Source organism: Maylandia zebra, linkage group LG9 (genome assembly GCF_041146795.1).
Source record: "Maylandia zebra isolate NMK-2024a linkage group LG9, Mzebra_GT3a, whole genome shotgun sequence".
NCBI lineage: Eukaryota > Metazoa > Chordata > Actinopteri > Cichliformes > Cichlidae > Maylandia > Maylandia zebra.
The window spans coordinates 16396611-16422655 of record NC_135175.1 but is presented as its reverse complement, the minus strand read 5'-3'; the positions used below and the strand labels follow the sequence as shown (position 1 = coordinate 16422655).

The 26045-nt window shown below is 38.3% G+C and overlaps 1 protein-coding gene across 3 annotated transcripts in view; it reads right to left on the bottom strand.

Annotated features, from left to right (window-relative positions):
• The window catches only part of ctnnd2a (catenin (cadherin-associated protein), delta 2a), a 265108-nt gene that overhangs the window by 223077 nt on the left and 15986 nt on the right, over positions 1-26045 (bottom strand). For all 3 annotated transcript variants that reach the window (XM_076888085.1, XM_076888087.1, XM_076888086.1), the window contains exon 2: positions 4423-4553. In XM_076888085.1, coding sequence (XP_076744200.1) covers positions 4423-4551 — 129 coding nt within the window. In that variant the 5' untranslated portion in view covers positions 4552-4553. The remainder of the gene's footprint in view (positions 1-4422; positions 4554-26045) is intronic.

The following is a 26045-nucleotide window of genomic DNA, read 5'->3' as shown; positions in this document are numbered from 1 at the left end:
CACTTATGCTAAAACAGTATCAGGACTACAGGAATACAAGCTTTAATACTGTGTGTCTTAATGAAACCTCAGTGTCTTTAATAAATATTGCAGTGAATCTGCACCCGCAGTGAGTTTGGCTTTTTTAATGTATCTCTGTGGGGAAAGTTGCACCTACTTTTTTTCTGTGATCAACACACATGCGCTTCTAGCAGACCCCCGATGTTTTTAAAAAACAAACAAAAAAACGTATAATTAGATGTAGAGCAAAAAGTATACTGTATGTCCTCTAAGTTGAACTCAAGTTAGGTCATGCTAAATCTTTAACTTAATATGCACTCAAATTGTGACAGGAAGTGCTTTTTCAAGTCTGTAAGCATGTGGAATAAACCTCAAACCAATACTATTAAGAAAATGTTTAGATCCACCTTAAAGTTTTATTAAAGCTAATGATGCATTTTGTTCAACTTGTTGGTTTGAGTTAATGTGGACAAGTATTACAATTGTAATAATGATACTGACAGATGTAAAATGGACAGTGGGAGTCATTTTTGACTGATACATTTTAGGTCCTATATAATTTCTATGGGAATATAAAATTTGGGTCTTTATAGACACAGGGCAGGACACAGTTAGGTATATACAATGTGAATAAAAAATCCATAATTGTAATTAATTCTCTCATGTGTTGTTTGTATATTTGCTGTTTCGCAGCGAGTGGTAAATGATCTAATTTTTGCTGCCACTTAAGCATCAAATATTTCATTAAGCTACAGGTATCCTGCTATTTAGTGGTATTGTGTTGTGCGTTTAATGTGCTGTTTTGTTTCTTCCGTGTGTAAATAGGTAGCATTATAATTATATCAGCAACAGCTGTTGTTCTGTGAATATATACTTGAGAAAAATCACATGTTCACCCAGTTAGTTTCCTCTGGCAGCTTTCAGAGCATAAAGAGAACCATTAAATGTTCAGAAGCACCATCGGCTACAACTCAGATCATTGTGTTTCACAAATTTCCAATTTGTGGTGAACTAATTGGAACAGATAGCAGCAAGAAGACCTAACTAAGCATTTGAAAGTCTTTACGCTTACTTAATAGCATGTTATTCAACCTTCCAACTCCTTGCTGGTGTCTCCTAAATGAAACCTAAGCCAGAGTGAGAAACGTGTGTGTAAGGCATGAGGGTGGGTGTGCCATAATGGGAGCAAAACTGGTCAGTTACTGGAGCAAATTACAGGGGAAAAAAAACTTAGACAAACACGGGCATTGACACAGGCATGTCAACATAAAGCAGAGAGAGAGGGCGATCTCTAAAGAGTCATTCTGAATTAGTGCTAAAGTTTCCAGTACAGTACATAACTAGTACAGAGCTTTTTATGTAAATGCAATTGAGTGTGTACTGTGAGAACATTCAGCACTATGGAGATATAGTTCACCCCCACAGCTCTGCTAGGAATCAGTGTGAGCAGCTCTGCAGCAGGAGACTGTGTTCCTCTAAGCAGAAAATCTACAGCAAATCCAGCTGCATTAAAAACTGATAGCCAAGTGTTTTGATTATTTTTTGAAGGACTATATTTACTGGCAGTCTAATACAAGCACAAAACCTTCTTTTAGCTTTAAAAGACTACTGTTGGGATTTTCTAAACATTTATTTTTCACTGTACTGCACATGTACTTGCAGAAGTGCAACTTTCAGAGGCACAAAATGTTGGGAGGAGAGTATTTGAATGAATCACATACAAATTATTTAAGGTTTGAAGCGAGCGATTTATTGGCAACTGTATCAAATTTAACTCTGAAAATTGTCTTATTTTGTGTATGATGAGACGGTGTGATAATTTCTGCTAGAAGTGTCAACTCATCTGGATTGCCAGAGGGAGATGTTATCAGAACAAGTGTATGATTGGCATCAGCGGATTGCTCAAGCTGTGAGCACACCAAAACTCTAGGCTCTTCAGTGAGTTCTCCACTATTTAGAGCTCAGCCCTGCATGTTTCTGGTCCTCAGTAACGCTGATATGTTTATGAAACAGAGCAGAACTTAACTTCATGTGAAGCATCAGAGGGAGAGGGAGAATCCCAATACAAGATCCACGCAGAGCTGTGTGATGTTTTGGGTAACACACACAGCCATGTTACTTTTTAAAGTAGTGAATCGGTTTGTAGTGTTTTAGGCTTTTAGTCACAGAGATCCGCCATGGAGTGGTTTCTTTGTGTATTTTGATTTTTCTTCCTCTTATTTCTGATTATTTTAAAGCTCTCTATCTTGCTACTCGTGGACCAGATCGTGGACCAGTATGCTGGATTTAAGTCAAAATCTAACAATATGTAAAATTAACTTTAATTAAATACCTGCAGCCCTGCATGTCATGCAGATAAAAATACCAGTGTGCACACCTATGCATGTAGCAAAGCAGCAGTAACTTTATTAACACATGTACAGCTCAGGATCTGACGATGAATGAAGTTTTGTGTTGTTGTTGTTGTTGTTTTGTTTTTTTTTACAAATCCTACAGGACAGCTGTATACCGACAGTTTTCAGTTTTATGCAGTGAGATAGTTTGTTGAAAGCAGCGCTCTTCTGGATTAATCGTGCATTCCAACTGAGCTGTCAGATTTATCCAGCGATCACACACACTTATCCGTACAGAGTCCTCAGCTATTCCTAACAGAAGACTTCGCCTTTATATCAAAATATATCCATTCTCCTTCAGCTGCGTTTCCTTAATCTGAACTGCCATGTTGTTTTTCTGGAGAAAACCTATATTATAATGTATTATTTTGGTAACCAGATTGCCCTCACCCTTGTTATTTATTATTGAAATGAACTGCCTTTGTCTTTGCTTATTAATCTGGGCCCATGTATGTAAAAGGTCTAGGTAAAGAGTTGTATAGTGTAGGTATTTTTTTTAATCCATTGCACTTTATCAATGGTGCATTAGCATTTGTGCGTATTAGTGTGATTGCTGAGGTTTCTTTCTAATATTGTAGCATCTTTTTCTGCCTTGAGGCGACTGTTGTTGTGAATTGGCGCTATATAAATAACATTGAATTGAACTGAACTGGATCAGTAAAGATGAATGGATCTGACAAAATCAGGTGTGCTCCAATGAGTCAGCAATGAGAGCACAGAGATAAATGTAGTCAATCCAACTTCTATCTAATGTGCTGCTATGTAGCGCTGATTAGAGCTGTTGTCAGATAAAACTTATTGTTTCCTATTCCCTTTCAATGACTGAACAATTCATTTGTAAAACAATTGTTTTCCTCAGGGGAGGAGATTTTAGAAATGTCGCACTGCAGAAATAAGACTTCAACAACGGCTACAAGTCTGTGATTTATCCCTCTTATGGGTAACTTCTACTACATTTGCTCTCCCAATGGGAGGAGGAAGAGCTGGGTTCAAATCTAGTCTGCTGCAGGAATCTGACTAAACACTGCGCGCTTCACTGATTCAGTAATGTGAAAGCACTGAGAGGGTTTCTGGTCTAGGGAAAAAAACACACACACACACACACAAATGAATGCCATTTGCAAAGGGAAAAAAAGCTTAAATTGCTATCAGCACTTGTCCTTGACTCGGTAAGGGTAAATGGAATATTTTGTGGTATTAAATTAAGGAGAACTTCAGAGTCAATGCAGATTGGCAAAATGATAAATCTATGGTGTATTGCACTTGCTGATGAGCCAAATCCAAAGGAAACAGCATTCCATTACACAATGGAGTAAGTACAATTAGTATGAACTTCACTTCACTCAAGAATATCTTTCCATTGTGAAGAGAAACACATATTTTTGTGCCTTATAAGTTGCCTAAAACATAAATAAAGTGCTAAATATATAAATCAAGAGGTGTAAAGATCAATCTGTACAAAGCTACACAACATACGTACATAGCAAATCTCTTGTGTACTTCCTATTCTTGCTTTCTCTCACCTCTTCTTAATCTAACATATCAAAGACTAAAATATATTTGCATTGCACTTATTTCCCCTCATCATCACCTAAGCCAAACCTGGAGCTGTTTCGTTTACCATCCCCTACTTATATATTATTTTCTTATATATGATTTTCATGTTTGTTTGTTTTTTTAAACAAAACCATGCAGCATCATTGCCTGCCCTCCTGCAGCAATGCAGTTACCACTCCAGCCCTCCTTCGTCAAGTAACGGCCATGATTTTAATGATATTTTCCAGCTCTTGCTCCATAATCTCCATTACTTCCATCCATTAAACTCAACCAATCAATTGTTGCTTTCGTTTAAACATTTTATAACAGTGGGATGCTGCTATATAACAGCAACAACTTTATGAGCTGCCTTATATTAGAGCTGTTTATGGACAACAAAGTTACAATTTGGCCTTTTTAGCCAAAAGTTTTACATAAAAAAGGCTTATCATAGTTCAGCACATACATTTATGGTATATGGAGGACTTCCTACCTGCTCTTTGACAGAGGCAAGGATAGAGGAGGTTGTCTCTGTCTCAGATCTGTCTCCATTGGAGGATGGCATCACAGGGGGAACCATGGCCCCCTTCTCCTGCTCTGCAGGCTGATCCGGCACTGGCATGGCTAAAATTAACACACATATATAGAAAATGATGTGACAAAACAGTACGAAGAATATGTCTCATTTACATGTTCTTTTTTATTTTTAAATGTCTTGATTTTAAGTGTCAAGAAAGTCAACTTTACAACTTTACAAGGGCAATTCATTAAATAAAAAATCTATATATTGATTTTCGAAGTGACTTATTTCTTCACATAAAATGTTACTTAGATATTTTTATAGATGTAACACAGCAGAGGAAGAATACAGATTGTGCATTTTTTGATATAACCAAATAAAAAAATACAGATTGCAGACAGATTCTTTGGTTTTCTGTTTAGAATTTGTGTACAACTGCTTCTAAAACATTTTGCATTACATTGGAGATTAAGTATTGGAATTTCACGAGCGAGACCACCCCTCCAAACACGCTCCTTCCGGTTGTCATCTATATGGGTTCCCCCAGTTCTGCAAGCTGTTCATTCTCGTTTACGTGCCCCACCCTCCCTCCCTCCCTCCTTGTTCTCCATTCTTCAACTTCTTCACTTCTATTTAGTGCATGGGGATCTGCCAGGCCCGGGAGCCGTCGCCAGTCCCCTTCGAGGCCTTCCCCAAACCGCAGCTCATGTCCAAGCATTCACCTTTACCTACTAAAACGCTGTCATACCTAAAATGAGGACATGGGCCCAGCTAGTGAATGAACGTTTATGAACCACATAACCACAGTGCCATACCTTTTCACTGTTCATTGCTGAAAATAGGTTACTCAGTTTCTGTCTACACTGCTCAAAAATTTAGGATCAGGGATTAGGGAATCCTAATATCACACATCAGATCCTGAGGAACTAAATATTAAAGTAAAACATTTTTATTTATACATACTGTTCAATTTGTTAAAAACAAAGTTATATATGATCATTAGAAACCATTATTACCAACTGTTTGAATACAGGATTGAAAAATCACTTTAATAAGTAAAAAACTGAAATCACAGGCTGATTCAACTTGTATCCCAGTGTCGATCAGTAGTGTTCGTGGTTCTTCATAGACACTTTGGCAATGAGCCCAAGTGTTGTCCTTCAGGGTGAACCCAGAGCTCACTGCAACCATATAAGACAATAAGTCTGATGATCTTATCCTGGTACCTAAATGCAGTCAGGGCACTGTTGGCTATCACACGGAAGTCTATTTGACCCTACAAGTGAATGCCTCCCCACACAATCACTGATCCACCGTCAAACCAGCCATGCTTGTTACAGCATCCCCAGATTCGTTTACGTCCATCACATGTGTTCAGTGTGAAACTTCTCTCATCTGTAAAGAGAATGTGCACCAGTGCTGGACCTCCCAGTTCTGGTGTTCACTGGTGAAAGCCAATCAAGCTGCATGGTGTCCATAGTGAGCACCAATCCCACTAAAGGACATCAGGACCTCTAACCACCTTCATGCAGTGTGTTTCTTGAGATTTTGGTCAGAAAAGTGCACATGAGTAGCTTTCAGGAAGGTAACTTTGCAGGGTTCTGGTAGTCATTCTGTTCCTCCTCAGACAAAAGAGAAGATACCAGTCCTGCTCTTCCACCCTCTTGAGACTATTCTGGAAGACTCAGCAAACAATCTCCTGATGGCACATGCACATGGGTCATCCCAGAGGAGCTGAACTATTTGTGCAACCTCAATGGGCTTCAGGTAACCTCTCACCTGCTACCAGTAATCACGAAAACAGTAAAAGAGCAAAACACGGGAAAAAACAGTCAGGAGAGATAACGAGTAGGCAACGGTCTGTGGCCACCACCTACAAAACCAATGTAGTTTTGAGGGTTGTCTTGTTATCTCTTCAATGCAACTGTTACCACTTTCATCAAAACAAGTGGAATGGATTCGCAATCATCTTTTGCTATATACAGACTTCAACTATCTATAAAATACTGTTGTTTTCTTCTCTTATAAGAAGATTGGAGAATCTAATTCAGTTAAAACATCACTTTGAACGTGCCAGCCAGTCAATCAGTCAGGGCGCCGATGAGCACAATACTGGAGGACAGACTGGATGTTTGTGGTGAGAGAATAAATACTAAAAGCAGACTTAATTTAAAAAAACAAAACATAAAGCAAATAAATCTCAAACAAGTACAAACACAGTGGGATTTGCCACTTCCACTATATTACTTCACAAACACAGGGTCTTGTAGACTGAGTAATGAATGTATTCAACTGGAAAAGACATGCATTGTTCATCAAACAGCACCTTGACAACTAGCTTGACAAAGTTAGCATGAGTCGTGCATGGGTTTTTTGGTTTGTTTGTTTTCAACCAGCATTCATCTTAATCCCAGGAAGTACTAATAGATGCATCAACATCACTTGATGCTTCTAAATGAAGCCATCTATAATATGAAAGCAATATTTTAACAACAACACCTTGCACTATTAACATGCTAATATGTTTTCTGTTCCATGCCCTAATAATTTAGCCTTGTATTTTACCTGAGCAGGAAAACGACAGGTTAAAGACTTCCTGTCATGCATTACTAACACTTTCTGTCACCATTTGTGTGACCACCATTTTCCATGAAAATCAGTGTCACAAAATCCATTTTCATTTTTTTTGTGCATGATATGAGAAACTATTCTTTGGTCTGTTCTGACTGGGCACTAACTGAAAAGAAACAAATTCACTTTCTGCATAAAGCACACAGTACTGCAGGCCAGGGTATACACAATATTGTGCCCAAACACCAGACACACAAATGTGAAAGAAAATTCAGGGACAGCTCAGTTTCAAGCAATACAAGCAAGCAGTAGAAAATCAATATCAAAAATGAAACACAATGAAATCACCTTATTTCTAATTAACTGTAAAGGTTTTAAATCATCAAACATCTGCACATTTTTCCTGTCTGAGCTGAAAGTACATGGCGAGAGAAAGAAAGAGAAAGTGTCTTAGAAATCAGGAAATTGGTTGGCAAGTTTTAGAGTGTTTTAGAGACCATAGGGACAGGATTTTGTCAATACAGAAGCCCAGACTTCAGTAGGAGACTAAATAATGAACTGCCTGAGTGTGGGATTAAATCATGGAGTCTCTTACTTTACAGTTTCCTGCTAGTCTCAGGCATTTAACATTTGATCTGGGGATTTAAATTCATGCCTCTAATTTTAGTTACAGGGTCTGCACGTACATTTCTGCAGCTTGGATTCTGTCATAGATTTTTAAAATGTGTGATATGTTTTTTAGAAGTATTCATCCAAAAGATAGAATGAGACAGACAAAGAGAATTAGAGTCAAGCGCATCGGTTACCTTACAGAGACAGCACCTCAATGAGGATCTAGACAGTGTGCAAAGCAAACTTCCACTCATTCTATTAGCCAGTCAGCTAGCCATCAGACAGACAGCCGGCTAGACAGGGTGGTGTCTGTAAATAAAAGATGCTAGTGAGATGCCCTGCAGATGGTAATTTTCACTCTCACTGACAAATACCACTTCTGTGTCTGGCATCTCCCCTCCTGAGTGGAGATGAGTCACTGGAGTTTGGCTCCTGAGCAACCAGAACCCCAGCAAAGACCATTTTACACGCGCTGGCTGACTGCCGCAATTTCTCTTGAATGCGCCAGCCAAATGTGCAAGTCAGTGGGAAGAGGAAAGCCTCATCTCACCTTCTTTCTGAACTCATATAGATGTTTTTTCTGCTAGTAAACACCTTTTAAATTGGAGCTCCCAAATAACACAAAAGAATGAATATGTGTCCCATCAATAATTTGACATGTGGCTTCTTGGCCAACAGTTTGTGTGTTTGTGGTCAAGTTTTCGTTCCAAAAGCTATCCAGTTGTGTCTGTAGCAATATACTATAGTTTGAAATAGGCACAATACCCCTTTCTCATGGCAGGATAATCACAGGTGTGACTAATAACATTAATGATGGTTTTATTCCATTTTGCTGTGCCAATAAGCAGAGCCAATGTGCCAACATGTATAATGCCAGAGGCGTGGCAGAGGCATACTGAAAAGAAATGCAGCTGCTATTAATTACACCTGTTTTTTTACAAGTAATAATGTCTGCACCCACTGGTTTTGTGCTTTGTAATACTTAGTACTAAGCCCGAATAAATGTACAGCAAAGGCTGATTGATTGTTTTTGCAGACAGAAAAGAGTGTTGCCTTGCGGCATTAGCTCATCAGATAATCTCTTTGCAGTTTTTGACATAATATTCCCAATATACAAGAAACTAGCATATACAAACAAGTGCAATTAAATTAAATAGGCAAACACGCTTCTGAGTGACTTTGATAAGTCGTTTCTCATACAGCTGAATGACTGAAGTAACGAAAAAAAAACAACTCTAAACAGCATACAGCACGGCACATTACAAAGACATTGCTGTGAACCTGTTATTGCCAGAGAAAGCCAGTAATCATGTATAGAGGAGGCACAAACTCTTTGTAATTAGTGTCCAGCAGGTGCTGTCTTTAGAAAATTGCAAAGGTGGCTCGCTGTATATTGGCTGCTGCAGAGATAATCCCAGAACACATTTGCCATCAAATGTCACAATACTCCAGCATCCTATTCTATTCTTTCCAGGTATTGTCGCCAAGCACAGTCGAGCTGCTACTGAATAGATGTGTGACACCCTGCAGGGTGGAATGTAACAGGAACCTCAGCTTAGAGGAGGCCTTTGTAGCTCTGGGGATGAATTTAATTGTAGCGCATTCTGACTGGTTTGAGCTGTGAGCTGTTTCACAAAGAACTCAGAAGGAATGATGGTATGACATTTCATTTGGCTCAGCCTGAGATAAGTAATGGCAAGCTCAGAAAAAGCCTTGTATGGTTGAGGACCCAGCATTTAATAATGATCCTTACAAAACAAAGTGTAAACAAGCTAAAGAAAAACTCAAAAAAAGTGCATCACATTTCATCTCGTCTATAATGTACGAGATGAATTTTGCGAAATCTCGCAAAAGTTTGTCTTAATTTTTTTTCTCCCATGTCCCTTGCGGGGCTCCGTAATAATGTACGGTGTGCAAAAAAGCAGCTATGGAATTACTCGATGTATGCATATGCAGTATGCTGGTGCATGCTACTCTCAAATACCCAGGTTACCAAATGCCATTTCACAACTTTTCAACTTTTCACACTGATTCCAAAGTGTCTGTGTGGGTAAATTTCCACTGTTATGTTCACAGACAAAATGTTGGCAAGTGTCTGAAAGTGGTGAATGGGTCCAAAGTGCATGCATCCTTGTTATACCCCTATCTGGTCTCTAAAAGGAGAATTTCATATATCTTCTCTTACTCCTGGGGATTTTTTTCTCTTCCCACTGTTGCCAAGTGTTTTCTCACAGGGGCAATCTAAATGTTGGGTTTCTTTCTTTTTACATTAGAAGGTAATGTGCCTTAAGGGAAATTTGGTGCTATATTTGGTGCTATATAAATACAACTGAATTGACCTTGGCCTTTACTGTTTGCTCACAATTAAAAAAAAAAAAAAACTCCATGCACAAGCAAAAAACACACCCATGCATATATAAAAACAGAGGTGACTCACATTCTATGCTAGAGGATTTTGCAGTTTAGGCACTTCTGAGCGCTTTTCACACCTGCTCTGACCAAACAAAACACACTTTACATGCCCATGCCTACAAAATGACACATAAAGAGACTCACACGTGTACTGTATGAACAAACCTTTCTCTGAGATCCTCCCCTCTATGACTTCACATTAGCTGACTCGCTGATTTCATGATGTGTTGTTACATCCACTCTGCTATGCTCTCACTCTGACCTTATTATGTTTCTTTATCCTATTTTCAAACTTTTTTCTCTTTTACTGTTACATTTAAAATTGTGCAAGTTTATCTGACATGTAAATTGGATCGAGCAGTGTCAATTGCTCCCTGTACAAAATGAAAATACATTTTTCCTTAACACTAATCGATAATGTTAGGAGACCTACAAACCAGTTATTAATGTTTTCAGTGTATCTGAAGCAAAGTAATCACAGTATTTTTTTTTTCAGCTTTTTGGAAATTGCCTTTCGGCTTCAATCTTACCATTATCACTGTAAAAAAATACAATGAGATCATTTTTGCTAACAATGATGTTTTTCAAATTTCAGAACAAATTTTTTTATTTATTAACTTTTTTTCCTTTTTTAGGTTCTATCTCCTGTTAAATCTCCAATTCAGGTCCCAAATAATGCATTTTGAACAGGAAGCCATTATCCCCCTCCGCATGTTTGAGTGGGTGGCTCCCCTAAGGAGCACAATCAAAAGCGTATCTCCTTCTCACATAAAATTACATTGTTGAAATATTTAAAGGGGCTGAAAAGCAATCTGTGTGTGGTGGCTTTTATTTGGTAGAGCTTGAATCCTTCAGCAGATCCAAGCTAAGACATTTAACATCTATATTTCTCAGGGATGACATTGTATATATGCTAATAAAAAGCATTAGAAGTAATAAACTAATGAAGTTAATGCACCATATGGGACTGTGAGAGCTTCAAAATTAGATCAGAATATTCCAACAGAATTGGTAACAATGACATTTCTGACCAAAAAGTTCAAAATTTGTAAGCAACTTTTGAACTTTTTTTCCAATGCTTGCAGGCAAGAGCATTTATAAATGTAAGTAAAGCGTTTTTTCCATCCTTATTTTTCAATGTCCTCCTTGGTGACGACACACTACCTAGGTCAGGGGTCAGCAACCTTTAACACCCAAAGAGCCATTTGGACCCAGGTTCCACGTAAAAGACAACACTGGGAGCCGCAAATACTTTTTGACATCTAAAATCAAGATAACACTGTATATATTGTTTTCTACCTTTATGCTTTGTGTGAACAACTAAGGTGTGTTGCTTATGAAATCCATGAAGTGCTACAGAGAAAATGACATTTTATTTATGTAATTAACACATTTTGAACTCTTAAAGAAATATAACAAAAGGAAAGACACCCAGCTGAACTAAAATGATCCATGTAGCAAACAAAAACTGTTATATCTCCTTTGGGCTTTTGGAGCCTGACTTTTAAAAATAATTGGAAAAAAAGCACTATGTTGCTAAAAAATGAAAAATAGATATTTGCAAAATTCTGCCTAAATATGTATTTTACCTGGTTAATGTGTGTGGCGGGGTGTGGTCTGCAGCGCCGCTGCAGGGGGGGCGGATGCACCAGAGCAGCACCCGCAATCACGCCTCGCCGCCTTTACGTCTGTGCCATCTAAGCTGTTGTGATGGCGTGTGTCGGGCTGTGAGCTGTATGCGTACAGCAAGCGTGTGTGAAAAGTGGTCAATAAGCCGCAGGTTGCCGACCCCTGACCTAGGTGCATGCGGCAGCAGCATAATAGTCAAGTTATAGTGACATAACAATATACTCAATGAGCATAAGTCACATGTAAGTACAAAAGTATCCTGGGTAGTTTTTTCCTTTTAAATTTTAAGTAAAAGTATAACATAACTACTTTAATTTAACAATACCACTAAAGTAAGTTAACTGTGGAACTTTTCATCATTCTCTACAGTATTATCATTTGACAGCGATCACTACTATCACACTTTCTCAAGTTTTGCCCTCACTAAGTAACCTGACCCTTGGAATTAAACATTTCCATGGTAACAGAATCTCCACCAATCAGTTTATTTCAATTTGTAGGAAGATGGACACATGGCTGTTTAAACTTTTTAAAATCATGGTTATAATCTTATGGCTCATAACCAAAATTCCTATGGAATATGTTTGTGATTGTAACTTCCCTCTTTCACTGTATTATTTTATATTTCAACATGAAAACAAAGTAAAAACTGTAAAACCATATGAACCAAACAACCATGAATGAGAAATGCAGTATATCTGTTTTACTTATATCTGTTTTTTCCCCTCATTTTATATAACAGCAAGGAAACAATGTCAGTGAAGTTTCAAATTTGCAGCTGTGCCAAATGTAATGCACCAACAAATCTTACATATGTTTCAGCCAAAGTAGTAGTCGTCATTGGTCTCATCAGTGAATGTACCATGTTGCTTGGCAACAACTACAAATGACATCAAATGCACTTTTATAAGAAATACAACCAGAACACAGAATAGGAGGCTCTAGGGAGGAAGAAGTTATGAAGCAATTATTACTGTCAAGTAAAAGATTTCCAGTTTCTTCCCCACACTTAGGAATGCAACGTATTAATTTAACACTCAGTATCAGCAGATACATAAAGCTAATGTATCTTTTTTTTGTGACAGGAACAGATACACTGTGTCCCAGATACACAAAAAATGTGTTTGATTAAGCAAAATATTTTATAAAAATACATTTATTTATTCCCTGTTAGTGTTCTACTATTATATTTAATGTTCCTCTTATATTTAATCTTGCATTTTGTGTGTGTTGCATTTTACTGCTGTAGATGGTGAAAGTTGACCTCATTTTAACTGCTTTATGTGCTATTAGGCAGTACAGCAAGGCCATGTATTCCATCGCATAACAAGCAATTAAAGCTGTCAGACAAATATAGTTAGGTAAAAAGAAGAAAATGTGCCTCTGTATAAGTGTAGTCCGGGTTGCAAAAATGCAAAACCACAATTAGCCTACCTACAGTTTATGGTTAAGTACAGTACTTGAGAAACATAAAACTACTAAAACTAACTCACTTTAATGCTACCTACAGTAGCACACCTTCACCACTTGCTCAAAGTACTTTCTTCTAACATTCCTAGTGTTTGCACTGTCACACATGCACACAATCACTAATTAACAACCTGGATATAACCTGAAGACCAGCATAATTATGCTAGCACATATTTCTGCTTCACATAACCGTATTGATAATATCACTAACTAATAACAACTGGAATTTACTTCCACGAGACATCGCAGTAAGACCTGTTATCAACACAACAGCTTCACTATTTAATTTTTTTGAAAAATAGCAAAAGCCATTATAGCACAAGAAGCTAGCCATATCTGCTAGCCCTTCCAGGTCGAAACATTTAACAACAAATCATAGGCTACATTCATTTGAGCCCCACAGTGCTCAAATGCAAAACTGACACTACCTCGATCAATAGAACCTGCTGCAGTTTCAGCTAAAGTCAGTAAGTTATTTTTAAGCTTTAAGTTCTTTGGAGCATCTGACTTATGCTAATTACCTACTCAAAACAGCTTGTAAAGCAGATGTATTTAATGAGTAACAATCATGGCTTTTAATGAAGGCTATATAGAAATTTAGTCAGTAACAGTAGTAACAGACATGCACTCTATAAATATACACAAATAAAAAAAACCCACAAAAAAACAAAAGAAGTCCATGGAAAAAATGACAAGTGCAATATCACTGAGAGATACTTGATAGATCGACACATAGACACTATATATAGATAAACAGTGTCTACCGTACAATCAGAAGAAGATGATTTTACAATCTATATAATGTAATCAATATAGTCTCTATTATAATGAGTCTTTTGCGTAAGTTCAGTAAGCAAGATCTGTATTTACCCATCTGCCTGCTTTCCTAGGTGTTCAGGCTATTCAGTCTATTCTTTACATCACCTCCACTTTCCCCTGCTTTCAAAATGACATCATTACTCCAGTCCAGTCATTTTCTTGCACACCTTCTATGATCCAATCCAACTTATCTGTTAATCTGTCATTCAGGCATTCATGCAACCCGCCTCCTCCCCATCTTTGCCTCACCATGGACTCTCAGAGCCCCATCCAAGCATCCAACTTCATATTCACCCCCACCGGCGTCTACACCCTGGGGGGTCCTGTCCTGATTCCTATCATTTCTGGGTTTTCTTTCTGCTGCGATGTTTCATCTGGGTCTAATCCCCACATAGTTTTTATTCAAATTCTGCATCTCAATAAATCTTTTTCATTTTCATAATGTCATCTCATTTTTGAACTTCCATTCAAAAAGTGGTAACTTTAAGGGGTTGGGGTTTTTTTAGGTATAATGATGTAGTAATGCTAGTGGTAAATGATTTCCTAATTAGATATTTACTATTAGTCATTGAGGAGAGGTATGTATATATATATTAGTAGGTTAAAAATTTAATGCACTATTTAGGCAATTTTATTAATGTACACTAATTATACATTAGCTATTTGCATTCATTATTTTTCAAGTGTCACTTCACCTACTCTGCCTCACCATGCATCCATCCATCCATCCATTTTCTACCGCTTATCCGGGGCAGGGTTGCAGGGGCAGCAGCCCTAGCAGAGAAGCCCAGACCTCCATCTCCCCAGCCACCACCTCCAGCTTATCCAGGGGAACACCAAGGTCCTCACTCTAACTTTAAATATGGCATTTATTGACAATCCTCCATTAGCCCGGTCGTCATAGTGTGGGCAAAACACTGCTGGCGGTTTGCTAGAGTCTATTTGAGGCTGAGGAGCTAATAACTCATCAGAGATCCAGGTTTAATAAACTGCTACTTTATTGTGTTATCTATGATATAATAGTAACTTAAAAGGCAAGTTAAAGTAGAAAATTAGGTTACTCTAAAACAGTCCATATTCTGCAAACCTAAAGTAAGCTACAACACAAATGTGAATTTAATTATTTTAAAGAGTTAAAGTTCAGTCTTTTCTAAAGTATGCTTCATAAAATTTCCAATTTTAAATTGAGTGCAATAATTGCATCATGAAATTAGCACAAAAAATCATCTTACAGTATCCCTTGGAACAGTTTTTTTCTAGCAAAGACAAAGACATTGCTCAGATACAGTGAACACTGCACACCCTCTCTCTCGCCACGATCTGCCTGTAATCACCTCTGTTCGTTACACGTTTAATCTTGGGTGTAACCATCTGATCCATCGATAATTCATGCATGTTCCTGAGATACACGGATATAAGGGATTCACTAGAGTCAGGCTCACTTCAGTTGTTGTTTTTTGTATCGAATTATTCATGTCTGTAAAAAAAATTAAAAGCAATGCTCAAGATGCTAGAAAATGAGATTTTATTCTTAAGAATAAGTGAGAGTCTGTCTTTTCACGTAAAAGGTAACTTGCCTTGCGACTGCATTAAACCGTTGAACAAGGAGGACCTGCCAGCTTTCTGTCTTTTGTCACGGATTACTCCCGAGGCTGTTGTCAAAATCAGATCTTTACCGCTGATGGTTCAGATAGCTGACTTTTATTCTGCTCTCAAGCACAAACCTACTGTGCCGGATTTGAGATGTGCCATTTGAACCAGTCATTGTGAAACAGTGTCTAAAAAGCAACAAATACATCATAAGTGTAATTTTTTTAAATAAAGAAAAACAGTATTATTTTCCATCACACCATACTCCTGATAAGTGATTCTACGCCATTCTTTGGTTGCCTGTCACACGCATTTATCTACTGTATTTGGGTATGCACATATTAGTGTGAACAAAGAGCAGCTGTCAGAAGTAAGTGAATAATAACAATCCTCTTTTGAACTAATTCTTATTCAAAATGCTTTCTTGAGCCCACCCCCTGGAGGTAATAGCTTTAATAAGGAAAATAAACGTTAAAAGAAATCCTGTTGTGTACTGGATACCATCAGTATTCCGTCAGTACTTCCTTTGACATGCTTAAATTAGCCTGAGAGGAGCTAATACGCTGTGTCACATTTCAAAGACAAATATTTCTAAAGTGGCTCAGTGTAACACGGCCATTCATGCATATTAGGCACAAAGCCATTCTCTGAATATTATTGTTCCTCTGGGGAGTCTCTTGACCCTGCAAGCAATCAAGGATTCAAAGAAAGAAACACACATTTAACCCAACGCACGCACGCACACCCACACAAACACAAACAGGCTCATATGGGCACGCAGCTGTTAATGACGTATTCCACTGGGTCTGTGTTTCATTGCTGTGAACCATGCACGTTTTATTAAAACTGACTTCTGCCAACCTGTTCATTCTTCTCAGAATTTTTAATACAACTATACGACTATGGGACCTGTAGCTCCGAAACTGTTACTCACAGTCTGAATGTCGAATATGTAAGTTAGACTTGACAGAAATGTCTGACTTTGGGTGGTTTGAATATGTTGTAACTCATTAGCTGTGTGCACCTTGCCAGCATCCTCAACAGCTCAAATAATAATCATCTCTAACATATGGCTAATAATGCTAATGTCATCAGAATGAGCCAAAGCTTGGAGAATGAAGAAAATGAAGAAATAATAATTATAATTTCCATACCCAATTTCCCCAGCCAATCACTCTTGACTTCCAAAGGCTGCTTTGCCTTTCAAAAATCATTCTCATAGTCTAGCACATATAAATGTCTTGGATGATTGATAGCTCTAATTTACCTCCATGTATCGTCTAATATGAAACTCTGAATAATGCATAATTCAGTTAGCAGCGCTCAGAGACGGAGGGAGTGCACGTGACGTTGCAGGCATCAGAGGAATGCACATGCACAGCTCATCACAACTGAGCGTAAACAGTTTTACAGGTTTAAATATGCAGACACTCGTGGCTAAAAATAGGTACAGTATTCTCTTGTAAAGAATATTCTGAACTGAAAACATGCACTTCAAAACAAGACTAACAAATATAAATGGATGGTGTTATACATAAAGGTTAACGTGAAAAATAAAATATAGAGAAAGAGAGTCTTTCCCGGCTATCACGGGGAAAGGGGCGGGGTACACCGTGGAAATGGTGCCAGTATAACATAGGCTTGTGCCTTATAAGTAAAACCCCAATTAATAAATCATAAAACATAAATCCATATTTTATTCACAATGGTATGTAGAAATATCAAATCTTTACACTTAGAAAAATGTACCATTTCATGAAAAATATTAGATCGTTTTCAAATTGATGGCAGCAAAAAGTTTCAAAAAAGCATCCTCGCTTCTTTTAACAGTAGCCTAAAAACATTTGGGAAATAAGGAGACCAGTTCTTGGACTTTTTGGGAAAGGAATGTTGTACCTGCTCAACAATCCTCGGTCTTCTTTGTCATGTTTGTTTTCTTTCATTATGCATCAAATTAATTCACTTGTTCAAAGGTCTGGTCTATAGTCAGGCCGGTTCAACACCTGTACTCTTCCACAATGAGGCAATACTGTTTTAATAGATGCAGTATGAGGGTTAACATTGTCTTGATCTTCTATGCTCGGGTCATCTTAACCTCCTAGGACCTGGTGTCCACATATGTGGACATCGCATTTTGGATTTTCTAGACCAAAATACAACATTTTGCTCTATAAAGGCCTGATATCTCTTACGAGGACATTATACTGCTGCTTTTCTATCAAAATTTAAAACAAATGTCCTCATATGTGGATATCCAGCCCTTGTAGAGCAAAATCAGGTAAAAACATAATTCTTTGTTTTTACATTCATCACGTCTCAATCAGCCCAAATAGCAAAGAGTAATTAAAAATGCATGCCATGAAATAGTTTGGATCTAAGGAGGTTAAAGGGAATCCTGGTGGCACAAAGACAATTATAAAAAACTGACTAATGACTGAAACACTGAGCTATCAACAATGGGTGATTGTGGTTCAGCAGATCCTGGTAATTGAAACACGCACATACAGACTGAAAGTGTCCCAGTCTACAGGAAATGATTATTATACAAAGTGAAGTAAGGACATGAGTAACTTAAAAAACATTTACGCTGACATTACTGGCTTGGGACTGTTCAAATGTTCATGTACTTGTTTTTCTACGTATAAACAAAAAAAAAGTAATATAGAAGCTCTTCCTTGAAAAATTGTCTAGCTGCTTTAAAATCTGTATATATTGTTCAACATGAATGGTGCCTTTCAGACGTGCAGGCTGCCAATTCCATAGGCACTTACACACCCCCACACCATCAGAAATGCAGGCTTTTGAACAGAGGGCAGATAACGAGCCAATTTTGATTGGCCTGACCACAGAACAGTTTTCCACTTTGCCTCAGTCCATTTTAAATGGGCTTTGGCCCAGCAGCGTTTCTGGATCATAGTCGCATATGGCTTGGTCTTTGCATGACAGCCCTTTAGCCTGCATTTGTGGAAGGCATGGCGAACTGTGTTCACAGACAATGATTTCTGGGAGTGTTCCTGAGCCTGTGCAATGATTTTCTTGACACAGTTATGCTTGTTTTTAATGTGGTGCGACCTGAGGGCCCAACGACCACAGGCTTTGATATCTGCTTGCATACAGAATTTTTTGATGTGACATAATGTATAGTAGATGATGCGATATTTAAATCCTTCATAATTTTAGATGAACATTAGGTAAATAAAGGAACATTATTCAGAAATCGCTCCACAGCAAACAGTGGCTCACTATTTTTGTCAATACAGTATATTTTTTGTATAACCTGTATATTACAGTTCCAGCTTTCCATGCAAAAAAAACTGTAATAAACTCAGCAAAGATTAAGGTAAGACTCCCAAGTGTGTTATGAAGACAAAAAAAATGTTAATTAGAAAACATTTATTCAAGTTAAGAATAAATATTAAGAACTCCATTAAACGTGTTGAATGAAATAAAAGTCTTATCCTGAAGATGGTTTGTCAAAATTATATTCCTCCCAGAGGAGTGGACAAGCGCAGATAACCCTCCAGGAGGCAATACCAAACCACAGAGTGAGACTGCGGTGGGTGTGGCTTATGGCTCCAGAGCCTCAGTGATTCAGGAAGCTGGTCACAGACAACTGTGATCTGATGCCTGAGGTCTGTTTTGCTTTCAAAAGCCCCAATGCAAGCAGTCAACAGAGACAGAGCCATTGATTATTTCAATCAATACGTAGAGCTATTGCAACTTTAGCACTTCTGTGTAAAGTTGCAAAGTTATAGGTGTAAGCACACCTATAACTTTGAAAACCTCTATGGAGGTAGCACAGCATGTATATTTAATGAATTTTTCTGTAAGGCGCAAGATATAAAAATGTATTTTACTTTTTTTTTTTTGTTGTAGCCTGGAGCGCTAAACATGCACACACATATATATGCACACAGTTCAGTCAAGCAGCTGGGAAGCAGCGAGATGGTTGACCTAGATTGGGTGCTGGGTTTGAAGACATGCGGGAGAAACCATCTGCATACAAAGTCAGAAATCTCTAGGCCAACAACCAGGGAAACCAAGAAAGAGGGTTAGAAATAATTACAACTTTTTCCTACTACAGAATACGGTAAAACTTCCTCCCTGTAACATGATTTTTTCTATATTTATAGCAGAGACAGGAAAGACAATGCTTAATAGCCAAGAAGAACACACGCCCTTTGAGGAGAAAATCTTATTTCAAAGTTTGTTTATTGCATAAAATCTTGGAATGTCTACTTTATACACATTATGACTGTTTTATTGTGAAGCATGCCTTTCCCACTAATTTCAGTCAGATATAAATCTGTCTCAAGCTTCATCAAATTTAAAAAGGAATAAAATAATTTTACTTTCAATTGTTTTGGCATTCTCATTAGATTGCTGGTAGCGCCCTTGACTTGAAAATCATTTGTATCCAAATCCCGATGATTGGATTACACAGTACACCAGTAAAAAGTCAGGTCAATGCGACACACAGGTAATGAAATAAAAGGTGAATTTGGTCATTAAAAACAGAATCAGCCTGGAAGGAATTAAGGCTTATGAGCAGATTTTATCACCTTGTCTAGCAAGCTTATACATACTTTGTATCATTAACACATCTGAAACGAAGATGTCACCTCACGGAACAGGAGCTGTCAGCAGAAAGCAGCAAGTAACAGATTCTACTGTCACCTCTGACAACCAGGATGTGAGACACAAAGGAAGCTACAGTAACTCAACCCTCTTAGCAACAAAGATGGAGACTATGCAGTGTGGAGAAAAAAATTCAATATGTGAGCAAGTGAAGGGAAAAAAAGAGCTCAAGAATAGAAGAAGTGAAGTAAAAACTGGTTTTAGACAAAAAGAAAGAGAATGAGAGGGAAGATCCAACGCAAAGGAACAAATAGGATACAAAGTGAAAGAACCCAGACATATTCTTTCCTGGGCTTCACTTCTGTCTTTGGTCTCACACCTCCCTCTGATTTTCTTCACACCTGTCAGAACAGTGTGATACCTGTTAATCACCAACCAGCACCGTGCTAACCGCACACAGCCGCAAAGGATGCAACAAAAAAGACTAATCTGATGTAGAAAGTGGAAACTCTCAAGAGAAGTGAGCCAAAAGCTGTGACGACATGGATAAGTAACCATTTTTGTGTGAATTCAAGTTTAAATATGCCACACATCGCTAGAGTACCCAGTTTTTCAATGATTTGGACTTTTTACACTTCAGTGACTGAAATATGTGTAAGACATGGTTCATTGATGGTGTACAGTGTTCGTGGACTAGCTCTAAGTTCGATATTTTAACATCACACAAGTCACTCAGCCAGTGAACCACTCTGTTTCTTTTAATAAGTCACTTTCTTAAATCTAATCTAATCTTGAGCAGAAACCATATTCACTTTTGCAAAGACATAGTACAGACTTCTCCCACAAAAGCCTATATATTTCATTTCTGTCACCACTGTAAAGTAAGTACGCATAATAGTAGCCTGGATTCCAAGCCCACTCATTCATATATATACAGTGAAGGAGTCAGAGCATTTGTAATGACATATTGCGTGAGCAAGAACCCAATCCTTCCCTGAAGTATGCAAATGCATGCATGTAATGATGTATGATATCCTAAACCCATTTATAACAAGAAAAATATACTGTAGTCTGCCTTTTAAGAAAAACAGAGATGAAGTCTGATATCTAACAGATGCCTGGGGGAAGGCTACTCGTGGTTCCCGCTGTTTCTCTACAGCCAAAGACAGCTCCCTGTAAATCTCAGAGGCATTGTCCTTCATAAACAATCCTGTATGGACACACAAAGCAATATGCATTTTAAAGTGTTTTTGAATCTTTATACATTTTCCAGTGAATAGAATCTGCCTTAACTGGCTTTAAAAGTTTGACTTTGCTTTCTGCTTTCTGCTTGACTTTTGTTTGAAGTCTTGACTTTGTGAAAATTGTAGCAGAGCAGCATAATGTATGGTTTTCTTCCAGCCCCTGGGGTGGTATATATTAATACCTATATAATTCATATTGCTATCAAAGTTAGTATTTTTCCCTGACTCGCCATGGGAAAAATATAACATAACATATTGTTATAAAACACACTGCTGCTCCTCTCTTCGATGTTAAGGATGTTAACAAGCTATAGAAACCACAGTCAGAACAATCCTGGTGGACCTCTCTGTAATAGCCTAATTACACAAAGTTTTTGCTAAAAAATTATTTCATTTTTCTATTGTGTGAAACTATACTTTTGAGCTTTTATTGGTTTCACAGAAACACAACACACACACACAGTTTAAAGTATTGCAGCAGTGTTTTTCAGTCTTCTTTTTATTGATTGGGTCCAGTTTCAGCCACCTGCCTTGATGGGTAACTGAAGCATCACTTGCCCAAAAGCACAGCTGAATGCCATTTGCTCAGGCAGAGGCCACGTTAAAACCTTCATTAATGTAATTGAAAGAAGAGTCTAGTTTTACCGCTGTGGGAACTTGTTCTAAAGACCAACTTGGTAACTTTGCTATTTGGAAAACTGACAGATGTTAATAATGAGCCTGTAGAGGAAATCAGGCTGGTGATAGCCAATGAAAATAGAAATTAAAAACTGCTATTACCAGCTATTTGCGCTGAAAGCAAATCTTGGAGCTGTCCATGGTGCTTAAAAAAAGGCTGCTCCCCCATTTTTTCTCTCCTTTTGCTCACAAAGTAGAGATATGTGACTATAAGTCAGTTTTTGCACTGTACATAGTGTTGCGCACATGAACACTATACACAGCTCAAGGTCATTCATTAACTATTTACTAAGTGAAAGGCATCTGTCTTTCTCTTCTGAATAGAGCCAAAGACCAAACAAAAAATGTAAAATGACCTTCTATATAAAGCTACTGTAAAGTCAAATACAGTCTGTGTGTTTGCATGTGTGTGTGTGCATATTATCCACTGAAAATCTTGTAATTTAGGAAGAAATAGCAGCATGGCTCATGGAAGTCATTGTTCACCCAAATCCGAGCCACTGCCTTTCATGATAACTAACCTGCTAATGCTAAAGACAGGCAGAGCAGAAGTGTGACTGACCTGAAAGTCATTCTTCTAAGAGCCACACAGACGCAGCAGTTTGAAACACTTAGGGACACTTAGAGGAAGACAGAGGAGAAAATGTGAGGAAAAGGAAAAAAGGGAAGAAGGCGTTTCTCAGACAGAGAGCAATGGCGGTATGGTGGGTTCAGATGATGACCTTGACCACAGCTGTCATCACACGCTGTCTTGTGTGTGAAGATATGATTGGCATTCAAAGGGGCCAACATTTACCTGGCTGTTATCTCTGAGACAGCAGACCTGAGTCAGCCTGTGATCTAATGAAACAGTCCATTCCTCTGTGACAAGACCAAAGGGGAAAATGAGATATAGCAGGTGCAAAAGAAAAATGGGTGGCCATTTCATATCTGACTGTTTTCTTTGGTAGTTTTGTTTTACATACTGTCGCAAAAGTGAGAATGTTCAGAAACAAGCAGGAACTGTGACACACAAACAAAGGGATTCAATAAACCCATCCCTTTTGCTGATGCCTGACTCCTTTTGAGATAGCTGTTGGTGGTGGTTGGGGTTTTTTGTGTTTGTTCTTCTTATTTGCATTACAGTCTTCCACTTCCAATTTACAGTGTGACATCAGCCTCCCCCCCCCCCCCCCCCCCCCCCCCCCCCGCCCCGATCCACCACCAAAAAAATAGGGCAGCTACTTGGAGAGTGGGAGATTGAAGCTCACAGGTCAGTATTCTAAATTCGCTGGATAGACGGAGAAAAATATAAAAAGATGCAAGACATGAAAAGAACAAAGAAACAAAGAAAGGACAGAGTGAGAAACACAGATGAGCAGTCTTATGATCTTGTGGGGGTTCTGTTGCTCATAGACTCAAACACACACACACAAAATGCACATTTAAATTGGTTACATAACTAGCTGTTTGACAAACAAAAAATAGAGACATAGAGTATAAACTGCCTCACTGGTTTTAAATCAGCTACCAGTTAAAAAAGTATGGGTTGGAAGCTGAAAAGCTATTTTTACTTGCTTTTGAAGCAATGCTTTGTTGACTTTGTAGAGGCTCTGAGTAAAATATGATGTTTCATTGAAAAATAAATAAACCATTAAAGATTCAATTTTGTCATGTGAAATGAGTGCCAGGAGAAATGTTGACACATTTAAGGTTACTGTAACAGGCAGAATTTGATTACTCACAATATTTTTTTTCCTCTCAAGAAAAAACCCCCACTATCAGTGACATTTTAATACTACATGATTAATTCTCAGATGTCAACAACATGTTAAACCGCTTATATAAAAGATACTGTGTGTGCACTGACTCACAACTTGTATCTTGTGACACTACACTCCATCCATTCTGGTAGTTTCCCGTTTATAATGCAGCTTACCACAAGATAAAGTTTTATTATTTCCATCCATAGCAGAGGCTTCTGCTGGCTGTAGAGCTCACCGCAATATGAAACCTATAAAGCCACAATGCAGAGGCTGCGCTGTGGTGTGACAGGAAGAGTATACCCCTGAGACTGGGATAAGAGAGGCGAGGACTGTGGCCATCCGCACATCCTATCTCTCAGTCTCGACACTTCGTAGATTTATAATTTACATGAAGCAACAGCGCTTGCAAGGACCCACCACACGGGCTTCCATCCAGATTTTATTTCTTGAACGCTTTTCTGCACTTACAAAACCACTTGTTGAGTAAATATCTGACTGCAGTATGTTCCAGATTCACTGAATGCTTCTGTTAGACTAATAGATTTTTTTTTTTATATAAATTATCCAAAAATAATTAACTTATCCGGGGACTGATTTGAATAACAGCAAAAAGTTCTGAATGCGTGCATGATTAATGGGGAACTGACTGTTTCCCCTCCTTAAAGGTTTCTAATTCTGCCAGTTTGTAGACTGCACAACTTTGAGACTGGTATTAAAAAATACCAAAGTAATACTACCCACTTGCCTGGAGGGTTTCCTGGGAAACCGATATGGCTGAGCATTTGATTCCCATTGTGGCCAAGTCCAATAACAGGTAGAGTTTGCAGCATTATTAGAGGTTTGACACTTTTGGAAATCCAATACCTAACACATTATCCTTTTACGATCACTTATTACAATTATCATTATGTCACTTTATCAAATGCACCCTGCCTCTCGGTGCATCATTAATTAGCTTTTTAAATAGACACTCATCAAGTCGAATGTGACTGCCTTTTATACGTGAAATATGAAAAAAAAAAAACCATCATTATCTTTACATTAATTGTTCTGAATGGATTCTGAATTGAGACCTTCTAATGGGTGACGCATCCATCTGAAGAGGTGACACCCATGCACACAAGCAAGGCTTAGATGTTATTTTAATGCTCTTCCAGCTGCTCCAAGTCTGAAAGTCTGCCTGTTGGTTGTGTTTGATCCCACTGAGATGCCGTACATCTGTCACAGGCACGGAGATCCCACTGGGACTCTGCTGCCTCGCTTCTGTCAGTATGATGTCATCCTCTGGCTCATTCACCTTGCCTTCTCTCTCACTGTCACTGCCACAATGGGTATTTTGTCCAGTATTCACCAGCCTGCATCTCTCCGCTGCCTTCCCTCTTAGTCCTCATTCTCCCTTTTTCCCTTTTTAAAAACGAATGTTTCCGTGAAGGCAGCTTTTAAACATCTTTCGCCATTTTGTAATGTAAATAAACTGCATTATAATTCTAATTTCTTTTGTGACATGTTTTTCTGCGTGTGTGTGTGTCTTTTGCTGCCACACCCATTATGCAGAGCGCGCTCCATCATTACCAGTAATAGAAAAGCTTGACTATTTAGTCTGACAAGAGAATGTGTGTGAGCATATGTGTGTGAAGTGTTTAAATGTGTGGGGCAAGCGTGAGTGTGAAAGAAATGTTGCTGTGCTGGCATTTCTGTTCTAATGTTGTTGTCATATTCTCCTCCTTATCAGCCACTGAACACATTCCTCCACACCAACAGATGCTTGGTGCATGCACCGCGTTTCGCCATAATTTCAACTGTTTGTTTGGTAGTGCCTAAATATGTGCGGCTTGTGTGCGTGTGTGTCAAAGAGACAGGGAAATAGAAGGAGATAGGGCAAAGAGAGTGAGATAAATGCATTCAGTGCTCATTCTCTCTGGGTCCAAAGCCCTTGGGTGGCACAGAACAGTTTCACTGTGTTAATCTCTGTGTAATAACTGAATCACAGCGAAAACAATAGCGCTCTCTGTCCCTTTTCACCAGCCAAAAGGCCTTGGGGGTGCTAGTTAGTCTGTCTAGTTGTGAATAAAGAAAGTGTCTGCATGTGCATGCGTGCGTGCATACACGTTTTTGGTTCAAAAATTGAAAGCCAGACACAGAGCGCTCTATCTGATCTGAATAAACTGAGCAAGGTTAAAAGATACTTCCGCAAAAAGAAAGACATGTAAACATAGACAGGACAGAGACAACATTGGATTCATTATAA